Source organism: Podarcis vaucheri, assembly GCF_965113315.1.
Source record: "Podarcis vaucheri genome assembly, chromosome: 6".
In the NCBI taxonomy this organism is placed as follows: domain Eukaryota; kingdom Metazoa; phylum Chordata; class Lepidosauria; order Squamata; family Lacertidae; genus Podarcis; species Podarcis vaucheri.
Genome location: NC_138764.1, coordinates 103330280 through 103351097, shown reverse-complemented (window position 1 = coordinate 103351097; position 20818 = coordinate 103330280). Strand labels below are relative to the sequence as shown.

The 20818-nt window shown below is 45.3% G+C and overlaps 1 protein-coding gene across 2 annotated transcripts in view; it reads left to right on the top strand.

The window, feature by feature from the left end:
- Nucleotides 1-17654: 17654 nt before the first annotated feature.
- The window catches only part of RSPO4 (R-spondin 4), a 35065-nt gene continuing 31901 nt past the window's right edge, over nt 17655-20818 (top strand). The window contains exons 1-2 of one of the 2 annotated variants that reach the window (XM_082226526.1): nt 17663-17792; nt 18160-18238. In XM_082226526.1, the coding sequence (XP_082082652.1) occupies nt 18160-18238 (79 nt within the window). In that variant the 5' untranslated portion in view covers nt 17663-17792. Of the gene's footprint in view, nt 18239-20818 lie in introns of both variants that reach the window. The other variant, XM_082226525.1, reaches the window with a different exon arrangement.

Here is a 20818-nt window from a genome sequence, read left to right as displayed (position 1 = left end):
AATGATCCACGAAGTGCTTTTCTTTCTTTCACCATCTGGCTCTCCTTGGTTGTTTCATAAACAAAGTGGAATAAGTGCCCTGGACTCTTTTAATCTTTTAATTCTAATTCAGGGCTTCCCAAATTGCTTGGTCAATCCCTCTCTCAAAGGACCAGACCCTCTTGAGTTCCCACTCCCTGGCCTGGCCCACCCACTCAGACGGGGCTCAGCTCCCTTTGGCCCATCAGGATGCAAAGCTGCTGGGTGAGCAAGTTCCCTGAAACACCTCAGGGTGGAACTGGGACTCTGGTCTTCAAAGAAGGGGGAAGCGTCGCTCAGTGGTCAAAGACTCGCTCTGCTTTCCAGAGGTCCTCTCAGGTTCAGCCCCTGGTACTTCCAGTTATAGTGAATTTTGCCAACAGGAGATAATAATAATAATTGAGTTTGAATTGATTTTAGAATGAAAGAGAAAGCCAAGAGTCTGATGGTCAGAGAGCCGGGAGGCACGAAGTCAGGGGTTCGAGGATCCAGAAGCTTTTTCAATCAATACCAGTCATCCTGAAAGATGAATGCTTTAAAAAATGGCAGAAAGAGATTTCAAGATTTATCTGGTGGGGGCAAAAGGCCAAGGATAAAACATAAAATACAGATGTAAAAGATAGATGCGGGTTTGCCCTCCCAGACCTTAAATTGTATTATGAATCTGCTTGTTTGGTATGGATCAGGGACTGGATGAGATTGGATAAGCAAGAGGCATGACAACTAGAAGGACATGACAACAGATTTGGCTGGCATGCATACTTATGGTACGGGAAGCAAGGAGGCACGAAGTCAGGGGTCCGAGGATCAAGAAGGAAGGCCCCAGTCCTGCAAAGTTCTACTGGTCACAGGGCTTGGCTCCTGCACGCACACCTGACAATTCATTCCGGAGGTCCGTTCTTAACCTGAAACTGTTCTTTTTTTTAAATTACTTTTTTATTCAAAATTAAAACAAAACATATTATCCAAAAAACATATCATCCTTATTTTCCCCCATTTTTCCTGCCTCCCCTCCCTCCCCCCACAGAACCCACCCACCCCCACCCCCGACTTCCCTCAGTTCCAGTTTTTGATTTGTCTAAAAATGCTGTTTTCTGCATGTTACACAGTTGTATAGATCCTCAAACTATTTAGCTGATAATTATCAATAAAAAGTTTGTGAATGTTTATGCAAAGCCAGCCAAGGAGTCCAGTTTGCTTTGTTGCGTCTGCAAATACTTTGTAAAGGGTTCCCATTCATCTTTAAAGTCACAGTTATCCTTGTCCCGTAGCTTATATGTCAGTTTTGCCAGTTCTGCATAGTCCATCCATTTTTCTTGCCATGATTCTTTAGTTGGGGTTTCTTCAGTCTTCCATCCTTGTGCTATTAAAACTCTTGCGGCCAACCTGAAACTGTTCTTAACCTGAGGTAACACTTTAGCTAATGGGGCCTCCCGCTGCCACTGCACGGTTTCTGTTCTCATCCTGAAGCAAAGTTCTTAACCCGAGGTACTATTTCTGGGTTAGCAGAATCTGTAACCTGAAGCGTCTGTAACCCGAGGTATCACTGTACTTATTCTTTTTACTACTCTTAATAAGCACTCTGTCCAGTTTCCATCTCTCTCTCTCTCTTTCGGCTACGAGTGATCGCCAAAGAAGAAGATATATATTCTTCATTTATTTATGCTTTTATTTGTTTATATATGATTTTTCAATAAAACATGAGACAGTGGACAAAAAACCAAATGAATCTATAGAAGGTTGTATTAGAGCAGAGCACCAGCAACTGTGCTAACCAGTTCTTTTCCAGACGTGGCAATTTATGGCTCCTGACTAATTAACAGCAGCTTTCCCCCAATTACTCTGCTTTGCTTAGGAACTATTTTAGGACATTGCAGAGACCGTTCTGTGCAGGTATACATTGCTGCATCCTGCTCCCTGCTTCCCCAAGTGATGAGAATGGGTTGCGCAATTACAGAGCAATTCCACAACTCACGTGAATCTAATTTGTGCGTGTTCAGCTTTATCCACTTGGCAAGAATAAAAAATAAAAATAAATTAATAAGAGGGCAGAAAGAGAGCAGGCGTCCGGGGGGGGGGGGGAGAGAGAGAGACTGGCAATTCCACCCATTGTGTTTTGACTATATGTGATTTTGGCTTTAGGCGCAATCTCTGGAACGTAACTTCGACATAAGTTGTGGATTTATTGTATTGCCAGTGCAGTGGCCTATCATGTACAGAGGTCTGTTCCCACAATGGCCAACTGGTCTGGCTTCCTTTGGAGGGAAGAACATAGGGACCTGCTGTATAATTAGGGAAAGGGGGAGGAATTCATTTCAATCTGCAAACTGAAATACATAGAATCATAGAATCATAGAGTTGGAAGAGACCACAAGGGCCATCGAGTCCAACCCCCTGCCAAGCAGGAAACACCATCAGAGCACTCCTGACATATGGTTGTCAAGCCTCTGCTTAAAGACCTCCAAAGTAGGAGACTCCACCACACTCCTTGGCAGCAAATTCCACTGTCAAACAGCTCTTACTGTCAGGAAGTTCTTCCTAATGTTTAGGTGGAATCTTCTTTCTTGTAGTTTGGATCCATTGCTCCGTGTCCGCTTCTCTGGAGCAGCAGAAAACAACCTTTCTCCCTCCTCTATGTGACATCCTTTTATATATTTGAACATGGCTATCATATCACCCCTTAACCTCCTCTTCTCCAGGCTAAACATGCCCAGCTCCCTTAGCCGTTCCTCATAAGGCATCGTTTCCAGACCTTTGACCATTTTGGTTGCCCTCCTCTGGACACGTTCCAGTGTCCTTCTTGAACTGTAGTGCCCAGAACTGGACACAGTACTCCAGGTGAGGTCTGACCAGAGCAGAATACAGTGGCACTATTACTTCCCTTGAATACAGCGGCATTTGAAATTTGCATCTCTGTGCTTTGCAGTTCTGCAACCCCAAACAAGTGTAAAAAGTGTACATGCTAACATAATAATAATAATAATAATAATAATAATAATAATAATAATAATAATAATTGCACACCACTCATCTGGGTGGGTTTCCCCAGCCACTCTGGGCGGCTCTCAGCAGAATGGTAAAAACGCGATAGAACATCACACATGAAAAACTGCCTTAAACCGGGCTTTTATTTGAAAATAAAATAAATTCCTTGGAAAAAATGTGTATATTAGGAAAAAACTGAATCCCAAAAAAATGTGTATATCAGGAGAAATGCTCCCTTGATGGTTGAAAGGAATTGAAAGTAAAACTTCCAGAATGCTATTGACATTCTACAAATCTGTGGTGCGAATGCATTTGGCGAACTGTGCGCAGTTTTGGTCGCCCAGCATGGCTCCTGACAATCTTGCTTCTGCGTGGCAAATTCCTCCAGTGTTTTGTCTCCTGCAGTGGGTGATTTTCCTCCTCGCTAGGGGCCCCCACATGTGCCGCTGTCCCAGGACAGTCTGCTCTATCGAGAAATTCCTTACCTTGCACAATAGCTCAAAGTATGGATAGGCAGACCTTAAGATCCTGTACCTTCCATTTCAGCAACACAGCCACATACTCTCCAACATTTCTCCGATGAAGATAGGGACGCCCCATTCCATAATGATAATTTTACTATTTAAACCCCACACATCTTATTGGGTTGTGCCAGGCACTCGGGACAGCTTCCAACATATACAAAAACATAATAAAACATTTAAAAACCTTCCCTAGACAGGATTGCCTTCAGACGGCTTAGGGTTTTGATAACTCCATACCCTCCAACATTTCTCCAATGAAATAATAATAATAATTAAAAAAAATGTGTATTTATAGCCTACCCTCCCCTGCCAGAGCTGGGCTGAGGGTGGCTAACACCAATAAAATTACAATAAAACATAATGGGGGGGGGACAAACAAACAAACAAAACAAAACAAAAATAGGGGTTAAAATACAATTTAAAATACAGCCTCATTTTAATAGTAGCCCATAAATCAAAACCATAAGGGGAGGGCAACATAAGGGTCAGACTGAGTCCAAACCAAAGGCCCTGCGGAAAGATGTCAAGTCCCACAGGGCCCTGGTCTCTTGTGACAGAGCGTTCCACCAAGTCGGGGCCAGTACTGAAAAGGCCCTGGCCCTAGTTGAGACCAATCTAAGCACCTTGCAGCTTGGAACCTCCAAAGTGTTGTTATTTGTGGACCTTGAGGTCCTCCGCAGGGCATACCAGGAGCAACTGGGGACACCCTAAGGAAAAGTGGGATCAAATTGGAAACGGGGATGGCTCCTGTAAATCAGGGATGTCCCTGGAAAATAGGGACATTTGGAGGGTCCACAACCAGCTTGCACTTGTTACAGGTGCAGTTTTGGTTCTCAGGCAGGAAAACAAACATGGCACAGCATCTCTCTCGCCATCCCTGTCTCTTGGTCCTATGCACATTGTGAGACAACGCTCCAGGCCACCCCCTCAAAAAAACCCTACAAATGCTCCTGTTTAAAAGTGCTGGTCATGAGCTTCCAGAGACTGCAACCAGCTAAAGAGAACTGAGTAACTAAGTATTGTTACAAATTCCCCTCCCAATTTTTCACTTTAAATAATCAGCACTTCTCTGAATTTTGCAATGCAGGGCTCCAGCCTGGCAACGTGTACAAAAATATATATATTTTGAAGTAAAGTATTTTAATGAAGGTGAAAGAGGAGAGCGCAAAATATGGTCTGAAGCTTAACATAAAAAAAAACTAAGATCATGGCCACTGGGCCCATCACCTCCTGGCAAATAGAAGGGGAAGAAATGGAGGCAGTGAGAGATTTTACTTTCTTGGGCTCCATGATCACTGCAGATGGTGACAGCAGTCACGAAATTAAAAGATGCCTGCTTCTTGGGAGAAAAGCAAAGACAAACCTAGACAGCATCTTAAAAAGCAGAGACATCACCTTGCCAACAAAGGTCCGTATAGTTAAAGCTATGGTTTTCCTAGTAGTGATGTATGGAAGTGAGAGCTGGACCATAAAGAAGGCTGATCACCGAAGAATTGATGCTTTTGAATTCTGGTGCTGGAGGAGACTCTTGAGAGTCCCATGGACTGCAAGAAGATCAAACCGATCCATTCTGAAGGAAATCAGCCCTGAGTGCTCACTGGAAGGACAGATCCTGAAGCTGAGGCTCCAATACTTTGGCCACTTCATGAGAAGAGAAGACTCCCTGGAAAAGACCCTGATGTTGGGAAAGATGGAGGGCACAAGGAGAAGGGGACAACAGAGGATGAGATGGTTGGACAGTGTTCTCGAAGCGACCAGCATGAGTTTGACCAAACTGCGGGAGGCAGTGGAAGACAGGAGTGCCTGGCGTGCTCTGGTCCAGGGGGTCACAAAGAGTCGGACACGACTCAACGACTAAACAGCAACAACAACTATGTACTATTGGAGCTGGATCAGGGAGCTGGTTTTTCGTAACCTATATATAAATTCTGTGATCTGCTGAAGTGCGGAAAGTATTTCCATCACCAGAGCAACAAATTGATACAATCTGAACTTGGACCGGTTTAAAGAAGCACCTGGTAATAATTGCTGCGTTTTGGTTTTGTGATGTCAATTGGAAACTTTAAAGAGAATGGCTCATATTTCTCAGCCTAACCAACCTCATAGGGTTGTTGTGAGGATCAAATGGGGAGAAGGAGAGCCCTTTATGCTACCTTGAGCTCCTTAGAGGAAAGCCGGGATATGAATGCAAGGGATAAAGAGATTTAAAAGAAGCTTTGCTGAAATTCTACCTCTGCATATACAATGCCCCACTTTCCCTAAGGGAATGATAGAAAACAACCACCAGAAATTGGCCTTGGAAAGTGACCCAGGAGGAGGGTGACAGCAATCCCTGGTAGCCAAACAGTGACTGGAGACACATGGTCAAAGTGTGTGCTCAAAACCATTTGCTGGAATGAATAGAAGAAAATGTTCCATCTAACATTTGTTAAAAAACCTGAAGCATTTTTGGTAGGGATTGTAGGAAAAGACCTGCCAAGCAAGCTGAAGAACATCTTCATGTATGCGACTTAATTAAGAGTCTTAATAGCACAAGGATGGAAGAACGAGGAAATCCCGACTAAAGAATTATCGCCAAAGAAACTGATGGACTATGCAGAACTGGCAAAACTACGGGACAAGGATAACTGTGACTTTAAAGAGGAATGGGAACCTTTTACAAAGTGCCTAAAGACACAACAAAGTGAATTGGACTCCTTGGCAGGCTTTGAATAAACACTCACAACTTTTTTATTGATAATAATTCGTTAGATTACCGTATTTTCCACTCTATAGGACACACCCGACCATAAGACGCACCTAGTTTTAGAAGCGGAGAACAAGAAAAAAAATTCTCTCCTTCTCTGCGCAGTGCCTCTCCAGCAAAACGAAGGCAGGAGAGTTTCGCATTGCTTTCACTGAAGCCATGGAGCCATGGAGCCTGCATTCGCTCCATAAGATGCACACACATTTCCCCTTAATTTTTGGAGGGGGAAAAGTGTGTTTTATAGAGTGAAAAATACGGTAATTAAGAACGGTTCTGTAACATGCAGAGAATAGCATTTATAGAGAAACCAGAGATTGGGAAGTGGGTGGGTGGGTGGGGAGGGCAGGTTGTTTATGGGAGGGAGGGGGGAGAGGGGAAAATGAGGGGGGGGGATTAAGGATGATATGTTTTAAGATAATATGTTTTGTTGCATCACCTAGTTTTTAATTTTTTTAAAAACCATTTGCTGGAAGGAACAGGGACCAGACAGCGACATCCTGTGAGTTCACTTTGACACCATGAACTACTGATGAGGTGTTCATTCCCCGGGAATGGAACTGGTGCAACATGTTTTCCAGCTGTCCTGTCTCTGACACAGTCCACATGCGAGCAAAAATCTTAATCAGTGCACATTTGCAAATGGCTGGTCTCAAAGAGGTGATGACTGCTGACCATTCACAGAGCATTAAAGGGCTGTCAAAAGACTGCCGTACAACTGTCAGCAACTGTGCGCTTCCGTGGGCTTGAGCTGGTGATTCACACGTCCCTATATTTATTCAGCACATACGTTTGAACGTGCGCAAATTGACCTGCGGCCTTCCTCCTTGCGACATCTCCCCATTGCGGTGTCTGTTTCTGAATAAGCTGTCCATCTCTCCTTCAAGACATTTGCCTCCTTGCGCAGCTGTCTGCCCCAGGAATGTGCCACACACCAAACGGGGTGGAAACGCGCCACTTCCCATCAGGCTTCTTCTGCTGCAGTTTTTCAAGTTGCACACGATGTCTTCATCTGTGTGGTGCTGCTGTAAAAACCTGGCTTTCTAGAAGGCTGGGAGTCTGCATTGATTGTGCAGCAGCAAATGAAAGAAATCCCCTTGCCGACGAGGGTCCGTATAGCTAAAGCTATGGTTTTCCCAGTAGTGATGTGTGGAAGTGAGAGCTGGACCATAAAGAAGGCTGATTGCTGAAGAATTGCTGAAGAATTGATGCTTTTGAATTCTGGTGCTGGAAGAGACTCTTGAGAGTCCCATGGACTGCAAGAAGATCAAACCTCTCCATTCTGAAGGAAATCAGCCCTGAGTGCTCACTGGAAGGACAGATCCTGAAGCTGAGGCTCCAATACTTTGGCCACCTCATGAGAAGAGAAGACTCCCTGAAAAAGACCCTGATGTTGGGGAAGATGGAGAGCACAAGGAGAAGGGGATGACAGATGGTTGGACAGTGTTCTCAAAGCTACCAGCATGAGTTTGACCAAACTGCGGGAGGCAGTAGAAGACAGGAGTGCCTCGCGTGCTCTGGTCCAAGGGGTCACGAAGAGTCAGATACAACTAGATAACTATACAACAACAACAAAGTTCTCTCCATCATTCTAAGAACATAAGAAAAGTCTGCTTGATCAGGCCAATGGCTCATATTGTCCTTAGGCTGAGATGGAAGTTGGGCTCATGACCTGGGGTTTAAAACTTAGTTTTAATCCTTTAAACATGATTTTTAGTAGATGAGAGCAGGAAGGAGGTGCGGGTGTGAGTCTCAGGGTGAGTTTGGGGTTGGGTGATTTGGTAGGGAAAGTTCTCTGCCCCAGACTTCAAGCTTCCCAAGCTAACACCATTTTATTAGATTCCCATTTCTTCTGGTTGCCTCAGTGTTAAAAGAGGAGGGAAAACATTTGTGCAAAAACACCCATAAATATGGATGGGGAACCTGGGACAAATTGACACATTCCGAACAAGCAATCCCATAAAAGGGGAGTTGGAGTCTGCTAAGGAGGACAGAATCTGCGTTAATTGGTGTCAAATTCGCACTTTGGTGGGTGTTAATAGATGCGGACTGATTTATAACAAGAACTTGACCCTCTTCCCAAAGACACCCCTTTTGGAAGGGGATGGATGAAGCAGATCTTTGAGAATCCCAGCCTTCTGACTTTGAAGATCTGGTGTTTTCTTCTTTCCCCACTTTTGGACAAGAGCACGCGTTGAAGTGAGAACCTCTGGCCAAATCTGTATGGCAGATCAGAGAAAACCCGCTTCCCTTTGACTGGGGCTGAATATGCGAGACATACTTATCCAATGAAGAGAGGGGCTTTCATTCATATTTTCTGAATTTCATTTATAAATGCCTGTGGTCGCATGTGGTGTATTTCCACTGTCTCTTTCCCAAGAACCGGGGGTATTGTTGCTATTAAATAGCTTGGCTCCAGCTGTTGCTCCACTGCCTTGCAATTCTTTTCGTGAGTCACCCGGGAAGCCACTGTCTACCTTCTCCCTTCTTTCCACCCCTTGCCAACAGACAGGAGAGCTGCGTCACCTGGAGCAGAGGATGAGCAACGTTACGAAGGGTTAGCCCTCGCTCCTGGCTCTCTTTCGGTTAGCACTTCCGGTCCGCCCCCGACGTCTCCATCCGCAAAGAGAACCACGTGGACGTCCTTATGAAAGCCTCAGTAATCAGAAATTCCTTCGAAAGGACATTGCTGGCGCAAACATCTGGAGAAACCCCAGTAAATGTCACGTTATTAATGGCAACCAGAAGAAAGAATTCTGGATTGCACAAAAAAGGAAGACAGGGTGGGGAGGGAAGAGAGATTTGACATTATTTTTAAGGCAAGCTTTAAAAGGTCCAATACCATGGCTCTTCCTGATTTGTGCAGCTGCTCCTTCTTCCTTCTGGGTTCTGCCAAAATGTCGCACCACAACAGTGGCGGCAGGATTAGCCCAAACCTGAGTGACACCCTTTAATGGAATCGTTCCATGTATGTTAAAAACTGGTGACTAAATAACATTAAGGGCTATTTTATACAAGTTCTGAGTTATAATCTGCCTTGGGTTCTTAGGTCTAAAGGCCTAAACTTTAAACCTCAGCTTCTTAGATCTATATGGTCTCGGCCCAGTATACCTGAAGGAGCGTCTTCACCCCCATTGTTCAACCTGGACACTGAAGTCCAGCGCCGAGGGCCTTCTGGTGGTTCCCTCACTGTGAGGTTGCAGGGAACCAGGCAGAGGGCCTTCTCAGTGGTGGCGCCCGCCCTGTGGAACGCCCTCCCATCATATGTCAATGTTTGATGCCCATCCAGAGTGGCTGGGGAAACCCAGCCAGATGAACGAGGTATAAATAATATATTGTTGTTGTTGTAGTAGTAGTTGTTGTTGTGGTCGTCATTATCTCATTCTGTTTTTATATTGCGTTTGAAAGCTGCACAGAGCGGGCAACCCAGTCAGATGGGTGGGCTATAAGTAATTGTTGTTGTTTAGTCATTCAGTTGTGTCCGACTCTTCGTGACCCCCTGGACCAGAGCACGCCAGGCACTCCTGTCTTCCACTGCCTCCTGCAGTTTGGTCAAACTCATGCTGGTAGCTTCAAGAACACTGTCCAACCATCTCGTCCTCTGTCATCCCCTTCTCCTTGTGCCCTCCATCTTTCCCAACATCAGGGTCTTTTCCAGGGAGTCTTCTCTTCTCATGAGGCGGCCAAAGTATTGGAGCCTCAGCTTCAGGATCTGTCCTTCCAGTGAGCACTCAGGGCTGATTTCCTTCAGAATGGATAGGTTGGATCTTCTTGCAGTCCATGGGACTCTCAAGAGTCTCCTCCAGCACCAGAATTCAAAAGCATCAATTCTTCGGCCATCAGCCTTCTTTATGGTCCAGCTCTCACTTCCACACATCACTACTGGGAAAACCATAGCTTTAACTATACAGCGAGGCCTAGTATCGCATAAAAGGTTCTGGGGCAAAAGGCAAGGAGCCCTGATTTCCTTCAGAATGGAGAGGTTTGATCTTCTTGCAGTCCATGGGACTCTCAAGAGTCTCCTCCAGCACCATACGCGTGTAGCTTATGCTCTAGGTGGCAAATGAGGTAGCTTGACTATGCCTTAAATGAGGCAAGATTGCTTTGCAGAAATGTGTTTATTAGGAACAACTGAATACAAAATTATGTATTAGGAGAAATTTGTACTAAAATAGTGGTGATCTTTCATGAGGAATGTGTGTGTGTGTGTGTGAGAGAGAGAGAGAGAGAGAGAGAGAGAGAATGGTTTGGAAATGCTAAACTGAGGAAAATCAAAATTGACAACTCCATCCAAGATGTAAATTTCATAAAACTCCATAGCTCTAATTTCTGAGGAGGCTTGTACAGGATTTCACTGCTACGTGGCAAAAAGATACAACTTGAGGGGGGGAGATGGGACATGGCAGTGAGGCAGCGATATCACTCAAAGTTATTAATGAGTTTAGAAGATTAGTGCAGAATATATAATTACATGAAGTTGACACGTACCCTAGGACACCAAATAAGGGTATCACCCATTAGGAAAACTGCTGGAAAATTGATACATAGTTGGAAAGTAACAGTTAAGGTATTACTGGACAGGTGGTGATTCGTTGAATGGTCTAATTTAATTGATACAAAAAGGTAAAGGGACCCCTGACCATTAGGTCCAGTCGTGGCCGATTCTGGGGTTGCGGCACTCATATCACATTATTGGCCAAGGGAGCCGGTGTACAGCTTCTGGGTCATGTGGCCAGCATGACTAAGCTGCTTCTGGCGAACCGGAACAGCGCACGGAAACGCCGTTTACCTTCCCGCCGAAGTGGTACCTATTTATCTACTAGCACTTTGACGTGCTTTCGAATTGCTAGGTTGCCAGGAGCAGGGACCGAGCAACGGGAGCTCACCCCGTCGCAGGGATTCGAACCGCTGACCTTCTGATCGGCAAGTCCTAGGCTCTGTGGTTTAACCCACAGCGCCACCCGCGTCCCCAATTGATACATAGTGAACTATAAAAGGTATTTTAGCCCTGTGTTCTGGGCTCAGACTTGGAAATAATTCCTTTGAGACATTCTGCTAGCTAGCACTAAATAAGCACCTTTCCTTTTCCATTGCTGCTTGGAGTCTTCCTTCAGCCCGAAGATTTTTGCAACAGCAGAGTTTTATGAAATACGAGAAATGCGGTGAAGGGGCATTTTCTCTCTCTTTCTCATAACAATAAAGCATAAAATTCAGGGCCAGTCCATCAAGTTGAGTTGCATCGGGTTTAGTACTGACAAGAGAAAGCGTTTCCTCACAGAACTGGCAGAACGCATTTGCTCACATGGCTTTGAAAATGGATTAGCTCCATTAATAAAAACGAAGTGTCTGTCAGGGGTTGTTGGCTGTCATAGCTAAATGGAACTTCCTCATACGAAGGCAGTCTATATTCTGAATTCCAGATGTGGAGGCCAGTGTCGCTTTGGATTTTCTGCTTTGCCTAAAAAAACCCAGAATCTCAGTCTTCCCCCCCCTTTTTCCTTTAGTTTTGAAGCAATAAGGACATACAGTCATACCTCGGGTTACAGCTGCTTCAGGTTGTGTTTTTTCGGGTTGCGGACAGCCGAAACCCAGAAGTACCGGAATGTGTAACTTCCGGGTTTCGGTGGTCGCGCATGCGCAGAAGCACTAAATCACGCTTTGTGCATGCCCAGAAGTGCCGATTCGCAACCTGTGCATGCCCAGAATACTGCCCCCAGCAGCAGTGCCTGGGTGGGAATCAGCAAAATGTCCAGGGAAATCTGCCCATGTTGGCAGTGCCGTTTTTGACGATTTTCCATAAAAATAGCTCAAAACCGGCAAAAGCTCAACAACTTTGGCAAAAGAAAGCTCACATTTTTCTATTTATCTACTTCTCTATCTGTCTCCTGTCTGTCTGTCTGTCTGTCTCTTGTTAATATACAACTTGGTTTGGACATAACTGTCCAGGGGTCCTTTACCTTTTTTACCTATTTACCTTTACCTTACAACTTGGGTCCGGGATCCCTTAAGGACCACCTGAGCCCTCATCTCCTCAGATCAGTCACAAAGGCTGCATGTGTTTAAAGCACATCCGTCCCGAAGAATCCTGGGAACTGCGGTTTACTCCTTGCAGAACTACAGTTCCCATAATTCTTTGGGGTGTACGTGTATTTGCTCTAACTGTGCTTCAAATGGTCTGTACGGCAACTAAGGTTCTCAGGAGAAGCTGTTAGTGGCCCTGCCATGTTGCTGAAGCCCAGCTGGCTTCAACTATAGGTCAGGCATGCTTTAATTTAGTCACTAGTTCCCTCGATGGAATATTTTCCCTGCAGAAATTCTGCAGGGCTCCTCACGGTTGACTTCCAGATTTCTCTTGAGCATCTTCTGCCTCTGACAGGCAGCTTCCTTGATTAGCTGATCATTTTAATAACTATTTGGATTGTTTTGTCGTCCCTGCCAGGCGTTTTGTGTTGTTTTTTTTTGTACCTGTATATATTTGTGTGCATCACCTAGAGGGTGTATATGTGAGTTGGTAGTATAGAAATAGTTTTTAAAATGGAAAAAGGAGTCTAATGGAGGAATTCAAGGTTGCTTTGTTTGTTTGCTTAGTATACCACTCTTCATCTGAAAATCGCAGGCTGCTGCACAATATAAAAACAGAAAGCGAGAACACAAAATAAATTAATAATAATAATAATAATAATTAATAATAATAAATACCCCCCTCCCACTAGCATGTTTGAAAGACAACAGAATGCTGATAACCCAAAAAGGCCTGGCTGAAGAGGAACATTTTTATCTGGTGCCTAAAAATATATATTGAAGGTGCCAGGCGAACCTCCCTGGGGAGAGTGTTCCACAGATGGGGAGCTACCACAGAGAAGGCCCCGTTCTCATGTGGCCACCCTCTGGACCTCTTGAGGAGGAGGCACACAAAGGAGGGCATCAGATGGTGATCTCAGGGTCCAGGTAGGTTCATATGGAGAGAGGCGGTCCTTGAGGGATTGCAGTTCTGAGCCATTTAAAGCTTTATAAGTCAAAACCAGCACTTCGAATTGGGACCAGAAACTGAATGGCAGCCAGTTCAGTTGGCTCAAGATTGTTGTAATACACTCAACCGTCTTGCCCCGGTGAGCAACCTGGCCCCTGAATTCGTCACCAGCTGAATTTTCGAAATCATTTTCATGAGTTAGTCCCATGAAAAATGCATTGCAGTAACCTAGCAGTTACCAGAGCACAGATGACAGAACTTAGGTAGGTTATTGAAATATACTCGGAGTCGAGAGCGGATTTCATGCTCTTTATTCAGCTCATAGTGGTGAGGAGGAATGGAAGTTCCCCCCAAATATTTGCTTTATATACATTATTTACATAATGGGCTGCATGTGATTGGCTAACTCTGGGATTCTCCTGTAGGCCAATCAGGTTGCGGATTCACTTCCACCTGGAGCTGGATTGGGTGGCTCCTGCAGACCAATCAGACTACTGCATTCTGGATCCTATTATTCTAGGATCAATCAGACTGCTGCCTTTTGGATCCTATTGTTCTAGGACCAATCAGACTGCTGCATTCTGAATCCTATTGTTCTAGGACCAATCAGACTACTGCATTCAGGATCCTATTATTCTAGGACCAACCAGACTGCTGCCTTTTGGATCCTATTGTTCTTGGACCAATCAGACTACTGCATTCTGGATCCTATTATTCTAGGACCAATCAGACTACTGCATTCTGAATCCTATTGTTCTAGGACCAATCAGACTGCTGCATTCTGAATCCTATTGTTCTAGGACCAATCAGACTGCTGCATTTTGGAGCCTATTCAACTCAGTACATAACAGTTATCCTTGTCCAGATAGGACACAGTTATTAAGTTCATGTGTTTAGCTGAAATGTTTCTGCTTGCTGCCTGAAATGATCTCCTCTCTCCTCCCCAATCGTGCTGTTCTGAGGGCTTTTCCAATGCCACCCCCAGGCCAGTTTGGGGGGCAGCAGGGAAGCGTGGGCTGGTGGGGGAGAAAGCCCTATTGCACTAGCAGCACCCATTGTTCTGGCTCTCCCTAGTCTGACGGGTTGAATCCAGCCCCAGGTAACATGCAGCTTGGCCCTTCGAAGTCTCCAGTACAAAGAGTCTTTTCTAGGCAACCGCGGCCCTGGCAAAGCACTGGAAAGTTGGAGAGGATTTCTCCAGAGTTATGGAGCTGATCAAAGATCTAGAAGAAAAATTGTAGGCGGAAGAGATGAAGGAACACCACTTCCTGACACTCGAGAACAGAAGATTAAAGGGGAGATGTTCGGGACTGGAACATATTTGCCGATCCCGAGGTGCCAAAATCATTTTGCACGCCAACATTAAATTTGTAGGTATCTGTGGCTTTCTTCCTGACCCTCACCCACCTCCAGCCGTGCACATGCTGTACTCAGATAGCAAGAAGGAGAATCTGTAAAAGGAAGGCAAGAAGCTGAAGACTGAAAGCTTGCCTTCGCTGAAGTCGAACGTTAGGGGAAAACCTTTCTTTAATATCACAGGAGGTGGAGAAACCTGGAAGGCTAAAGGACGAAATGTGAAATATTTCCACGGTTCTGGAGACCCAGAAAGCGTGTTCTCCAATAAATGAGAGCATGTGTTGCGGTGTGGGCCACCGGGCCAGACCTCTTGTTGCCAGGCAGGTTAATAGTTGTTGCCTGGCATTGTGATTGGATAACCGGGTTGCTGGGGCAAATTGTATGTTGTAAATTGGGTGGGTGGGACCATAGTCTTTAAATATTGATACACTCTGGTTTCTATTTCTCTTTGCAGAGTGCATCGGATCACCTGCCCGCCCACCATCTTTTCCGGTTGACCTTGCTTTGCCTGTCATGGGGTCGTCTGCCTTGGCGCAGGGGCCTAGTAGGAATTTTGCCATTTGGTGATTGGCTGTGCCATTTGGTTTTTGCCTACTACTCAGCAATTCGTCACAACTTGTAAGGTTGCGGTTAGGCATTGGTTATAATATGCTGGTGGTGGAGGGGTCAGGATAGGCTGTGCCTGCCCCTCCTATTGCGCTGAAGGGAATTCCGTTAAAGGAATCCTGGGGCTTGCCACGATTTCGTCCAATCCCAGGGCCGGCAAGCTTTCGGGAAGCTGCTGGGGTGAGCGGCGTGGGTCCGACACTTAGCTCAAATGACCCCCAAGTTTGACTTTCCCTTCTACTGGCTACCGATCGGACCTCGGGATGTCAGTTCTGTCCCAGGCGGGGGGACAGATAGTCATAACCAATGTCTAAACAACCACTCACTGATTTTGTATTTTAATAAAGTTGTGGCCAAAATAGTGTCCCAAAACCAAAACTAAAATTACGTGTTATGTGTGAAGTTATTTGAGGGGTGGCCTGGGGACCTACACACGCAACTAAGGTGGAAAGGACAGAAAGTCCCAAATGTCAATAAGGTATGATCCTGCTACAAATCACCTCCCCCAGCAATTTTTCTTCCCCCTAGGGATGGGGGAGAAATTTGATTCTGTTTGCATTGATAGGTGAACTTTGCGACGCCGTTCTCCAGCCAAGCAATGTTTACCGAAATTCATATACTGGGGTATGAAATGTGCATAAATAAGGCACATATCATTAAAAAACAGTGCACAAAAATGCACAAAAATACACTAAGGAAAATTTCTTTGCAAAAAGGTGCATAATTAGGCACAATTTCATGCAAACATGTGCATATTAGGATAAATTTGCATGAAAATGCTGGTGACTTTCCACAAGAAAATGACAATTCTCAGAAGTGTTTAACAGCCAGTCAGTCCTTCCAGGGATCTCTGGGAATTGTAGTTCTGTGAGAGAAATAGGGGGCGGGGGTGTCCTAACAATTCTCAGCACCCTTAACTGCACTTCCCATGATTCTCTGGGGGAAGCCATGAATGTTTAAAGTGGTGTGATACTACTTTTTAACTGCAGGATGCAGGTGGGGGGGGCAGAGAGAGAGAGAAGAAATAATAAATTAATACGCAGCCATCTTTTCATTTAATTGTGAAAGTTTTTAACCATCATTTTGCATGCCTATTTCATGCCCTTTTTAGAGATGCATAATGGACGCGGGTGGCGCTGTGGGTTAAACCACAGAGCCTAGGGCTTGCCAATCAGAACGTTGGCGGTTCGAATCCCCGCGACAGGGTGAGCTCCCGTTGCTTGGTCCCAGCTCCTGCCCACCTAGCAGTTCAAAAGCACGTCAAAGTGCAAGTAGATAAATAGGTACCACTCCGGCGGGAAGGTAAACGGCCTTTCCGTGCACTGCTCTGGTTCACCAGAAGAGGCTTAGTCATGCTGGCCACATGACCCGGAAGCTGTACGCTGGCTCCCTTGGCCAATAAAGCGAGATGAGCGCTGCAACCCCAGAGTCGGTCATGACTGGACCTAATGGTCAGGGGTCCCTTTATCCTTTACCTTTAATGGTTTCAGAGATATGTTTGATTAAGTGGCATATAAATATTGCTAAATGAATACATTAAAGTTGACACATTAACATTCTTCATTTCAAAGATTTCCAAATCTTAAAAAGCAAAGAAGATTGAAGTTTATGTTCAATACACTCCATCACCAGGAGAATTAAGCTGCTATTTTGGGGGGAAATTAAAACGGCAGTTTCACTATTTTAAAAAGTTTTCCAGGCTGCCCCCCTCCTTAATATTACTATGCAATGGTGTTCCATCCAAATGTAGATAATGTGAATGATTAGAAGCCCAGTTGTGACAGGGAAATCATTCCATTTTTTAAAAAAGCAGCTGCCTCTTGTTTTCTGACCTTTGTTGTTTTGCCCCTTAAAAATCAATCTGGATTTTCCTTTCCAGGAGAACGTTCATTTTTGGCTAAAAATGTGTGGAAAATTCAAAGAGCAGCACTGCAGCTAACGAACACGCAAGACATACAGAAGAAATCTGCTGCTCACAGGAGGGGAATGAACAAGCAAATCTCCCACGATGCAGAGATAACGTTGGGAAACAGACGTCCCAGGTCAGTAGCTATCAAATGAAAATTTATTAGTTGCTGTAATAAACAGTGGCTGTAAAAATGCAAAGAGGGAGTCCCTTTGATTCCCATTTCTCTCTCTCTCTCTCTCTCTCTCGTTTTTTGGCTGTTCATACCCCCTGCCAAAAGACACCGACTTTGTCATATGGAATGCGGCTGAGTAAATTGAAGTGATTAAATTTCCCCTTTCTGAAATAAAGTCTGGGGGAGAGACCAGCAGTTGTGTCTGACTAATCCAGAAAGTCTGTCGAAGTCTGTCTTTTTTTAACGGGGTGGGGTGGGGGCCCACGGCGACACGGGGCAAGGGTGAACGAGCGGCTCGCCGGCAGGGACACGGTTAATTCCCTGACTCCACCCCGATAATTTGGAAGGGCTTTACATTGAACCTGATTTCCGAGTCATGGCAGAAGTTCAGCTTGAGCGGCGCAAGGCAGACCAGCAGCTCTCCGCAGAGGTGAAGCCTGGAGCTCTGCAGAGGGGGAACTTTGCAGGTTTTTGTTCCCTTTGGCCTGGGAGTGCTGCCCGTGAGACAGGTGAGGAGAAGAACTGCCACTTCTAAGAGTGCCCTGGATCTGCCACCGAAGCTTCTTCTGCGCCATGGTTCTTGGGACCGGCCGCTGAACTCCTGCCATCTTCCCTGATGCCACCATAAAGAGACCACATTTGGTGACCAGCTGGTGCCACGACCCACCTCACGGGGGATGCTGTGAACCGTGCTTTTGTCCCCATCGTTTTCTCTTCCTCCCACTTTTTTCTTTTATCCCACTCTCCTCCAAAAAGAAAAAAGGGAGAGAGAGAGTTGTTTTCCCTCCTTTTGCTCAATCTGCGCTTGGCAGCAGGAGAACTGTCAGCCGCCTGAATGATCTGATTCTTCCCTTGCGCCAATTTATTCCTGGCCAGATGCAGTGGATTCTGTTCCTGTTGCTGTTATTCGTAAACTCCATGGAAATGCTCGCTCAAGCCAGGAGGAAGAAACGAGGTAGGGGTCGCGTCCGCTCGGTCGGTCGGTTTCGCCTCCAGAGCCGTGCTTATTCGCACCACGCGGTGCCAGCCCAGGTCGATTTCGGTGCCAAGCTGGTCTTGCGAATGCTGCGACAGGTGTTCGCAATTTGCCGTCCGTTGTGCTCGATTTCAAACTGCTCTGGCGAAATCTCTTTTTTTAATTTAATTTTTAATTTTATAAAGTAAATACACAGATACCCCACTATCCCCTCTCTCCGCTCTCCCCAAGAGCAGAGCGATTATCCACCTGGGTGGATGGAGCAGCCAAGTAATTTCGTTGTCCCCGAGAGGGGGCAATGACAATAAAGATATTATTATTATTATTATTATTATTATTATTATTATTATTATTATTGGAAAACATTTCTCCAGAGCTGTAACTGGGAGCCCAGAGGCCACCACTTCGTGGAACTCTCAGTCGAGATTTTTTTCTGTCGAGGTTTTCGCTTATTTGCTTATTTGTCGAGGTATTTGCTTATTTTTTAGACAAAGCTATTGTCCGTGCTTTCTTATTGCCACCAGGAGATCTGCATGTATTCAAAACTCTTCCAGGTTGCGGCTATAAGCTGCTACTAAAAAATTATCAGTTTCTTAGAAGGTCAATGCACTCACCTTGAGATATTGTCAATAATGCTAGTCTGGGAATATTTTTTCAAGGCAGGGCAAGAATTGTTCGGGATGCGTGTTCAAATTAAGTCAGGCACAAGGCTTTAGGTATGAACCAGCTGGTCCTGTGTTTGATTCAAAAGACCAGATAAGACAGAAATCCCCCTATCACACCCATCCCAGTTCTTGCCCCCTATCCAGATAGCTCTGGATAGGATAGAGTGGGAAGGAGAGAACGTGAGTGTCACACCGAGACCCAGTAAGTGAATCAGGGCAGGGAGTGAGGACAGGCATTAAGAGGTCATAGACATTTTCTTTCAAGGTGTTATAATAGAGGCCTCACTGATGGTTCATCATCACTTGTCCTCACCCATCTTTTGTGCCCTGCTTTCATCTGCAATCATATAGGTCGTGCAGGTTGGCAGGTACTCCAGAATCCTGAAGAACCTGTTAGCGGAACTGATTGTGGGATACCCAGGCCTAGCTGATGGGGATGAGGCAGGCCATATTCTCACCTTCCTCCGTCTCCCGAGGGCTCCCCAGAGAAGTAAAATCCCAGCTGCTGGACTCAGATCTGAATGTTGCCCATTCTGAGCTGAGCATTGCTCCATCTGAAGCATTTGCAGGGTAGATTCTGCTCTGGAAAAGGTGCTGTGAAAGAAAAGCAGCTTGCGTTCTCCCAGACCAGGTGCATCACCTGAAAAACCACACTTGTGTGACTGAGTATCTCTCGTGCCCAAACGATGAAGTTATCTAGGGTGTGGGTGTGTGCATGTGGGTGTGAACAGGTGGACAAAATCAGATATCGCACAGCATGGAAGTGAAAAGCAAATGGCAAATCTAAAAACAGAGGGTTGAAAAGGAATCAGAAAAGGGTAACCTCAGAATCATAGAGCTGGAAGGAACTCAAAGGGTCATCTAGTCCAACCCGCTGCAATCGCAGCTAAAAGAGTTGGGGACTTTGACCCAAGGAGAGTTAAAATCACACAGGGCTTTTTAATCGAGAGAGGATATGATCAGGGTGTTGAGAAAGCACACAACTGCCTTTCTTTCTTTGGTGGCCATTTGCTAAAAGAAATTCACCGGCAGGTGGCTCAGACAGAACAAAGAAAGGACTTCGTCATGCAAACGCACAGTTAGCTTATGGAACTCACTGCCACAAGAAGTGGTGATGCAAGCCACCTACTCAGGTGGTCCAAAAAAAGGATTGGCTCCGCTTGTGAAGGGTAGGGCTATCCTATAAGACCAGTTGCCCCGCTTGTGAGCATCTTAGAGGTTCCTGGCTGTCCCCTGTTGGAAACTGGATACTGGGTGAGATGGACGAGCCTTGGTCTGATTCAGCAGGGCTTGCTTTCATTGGTTTCCACAGAATCCTATGGAAATATCCTGAAGGAAATGATACCCGATGTTATACTCTGTAGCTGTCACAGGGGATAGCTTCCTCGATGAAGGGTTTATGTTCCTGCTGAGATGCTTTGGTGTTAAATAAGACACCTGAGGTGGTCCTGGAAAATACAGACAATGGGCAAATGTTAAAGGGATACTGTGAATAGTTTGGGATCAGCATTGCTGTCTCCCTGGGCAGAAATATTGGAATAGAGGACACCTGTATGGTGTGTGATCTCTTTCTGTGCACTGCAAAATGGTGCGATAGAAGTATCTTGAGCATAAAGTGAAGGGAAAAGTAATGCAATGCCTATTGATGATGGGAGACTGATAGGATGAAGTTAATGGACTATGCAGAACTAGATAAACTAACAGGAAGGATTCAAAACCGGCGGGACCAGAAATTCACGGAAGATTGGAGTAAATTTACGGACTACTTGAAAAGTATTTGTGAAGATCAGACAACGTTTGTAGGTTTGCAAGAATTTTTGTGAGGAGTATTATTGGAAGTATTGCAAAAATGGAGAAGGGGAAGGGTGATTTGTTAGGAGAGGTAAAGGCAATA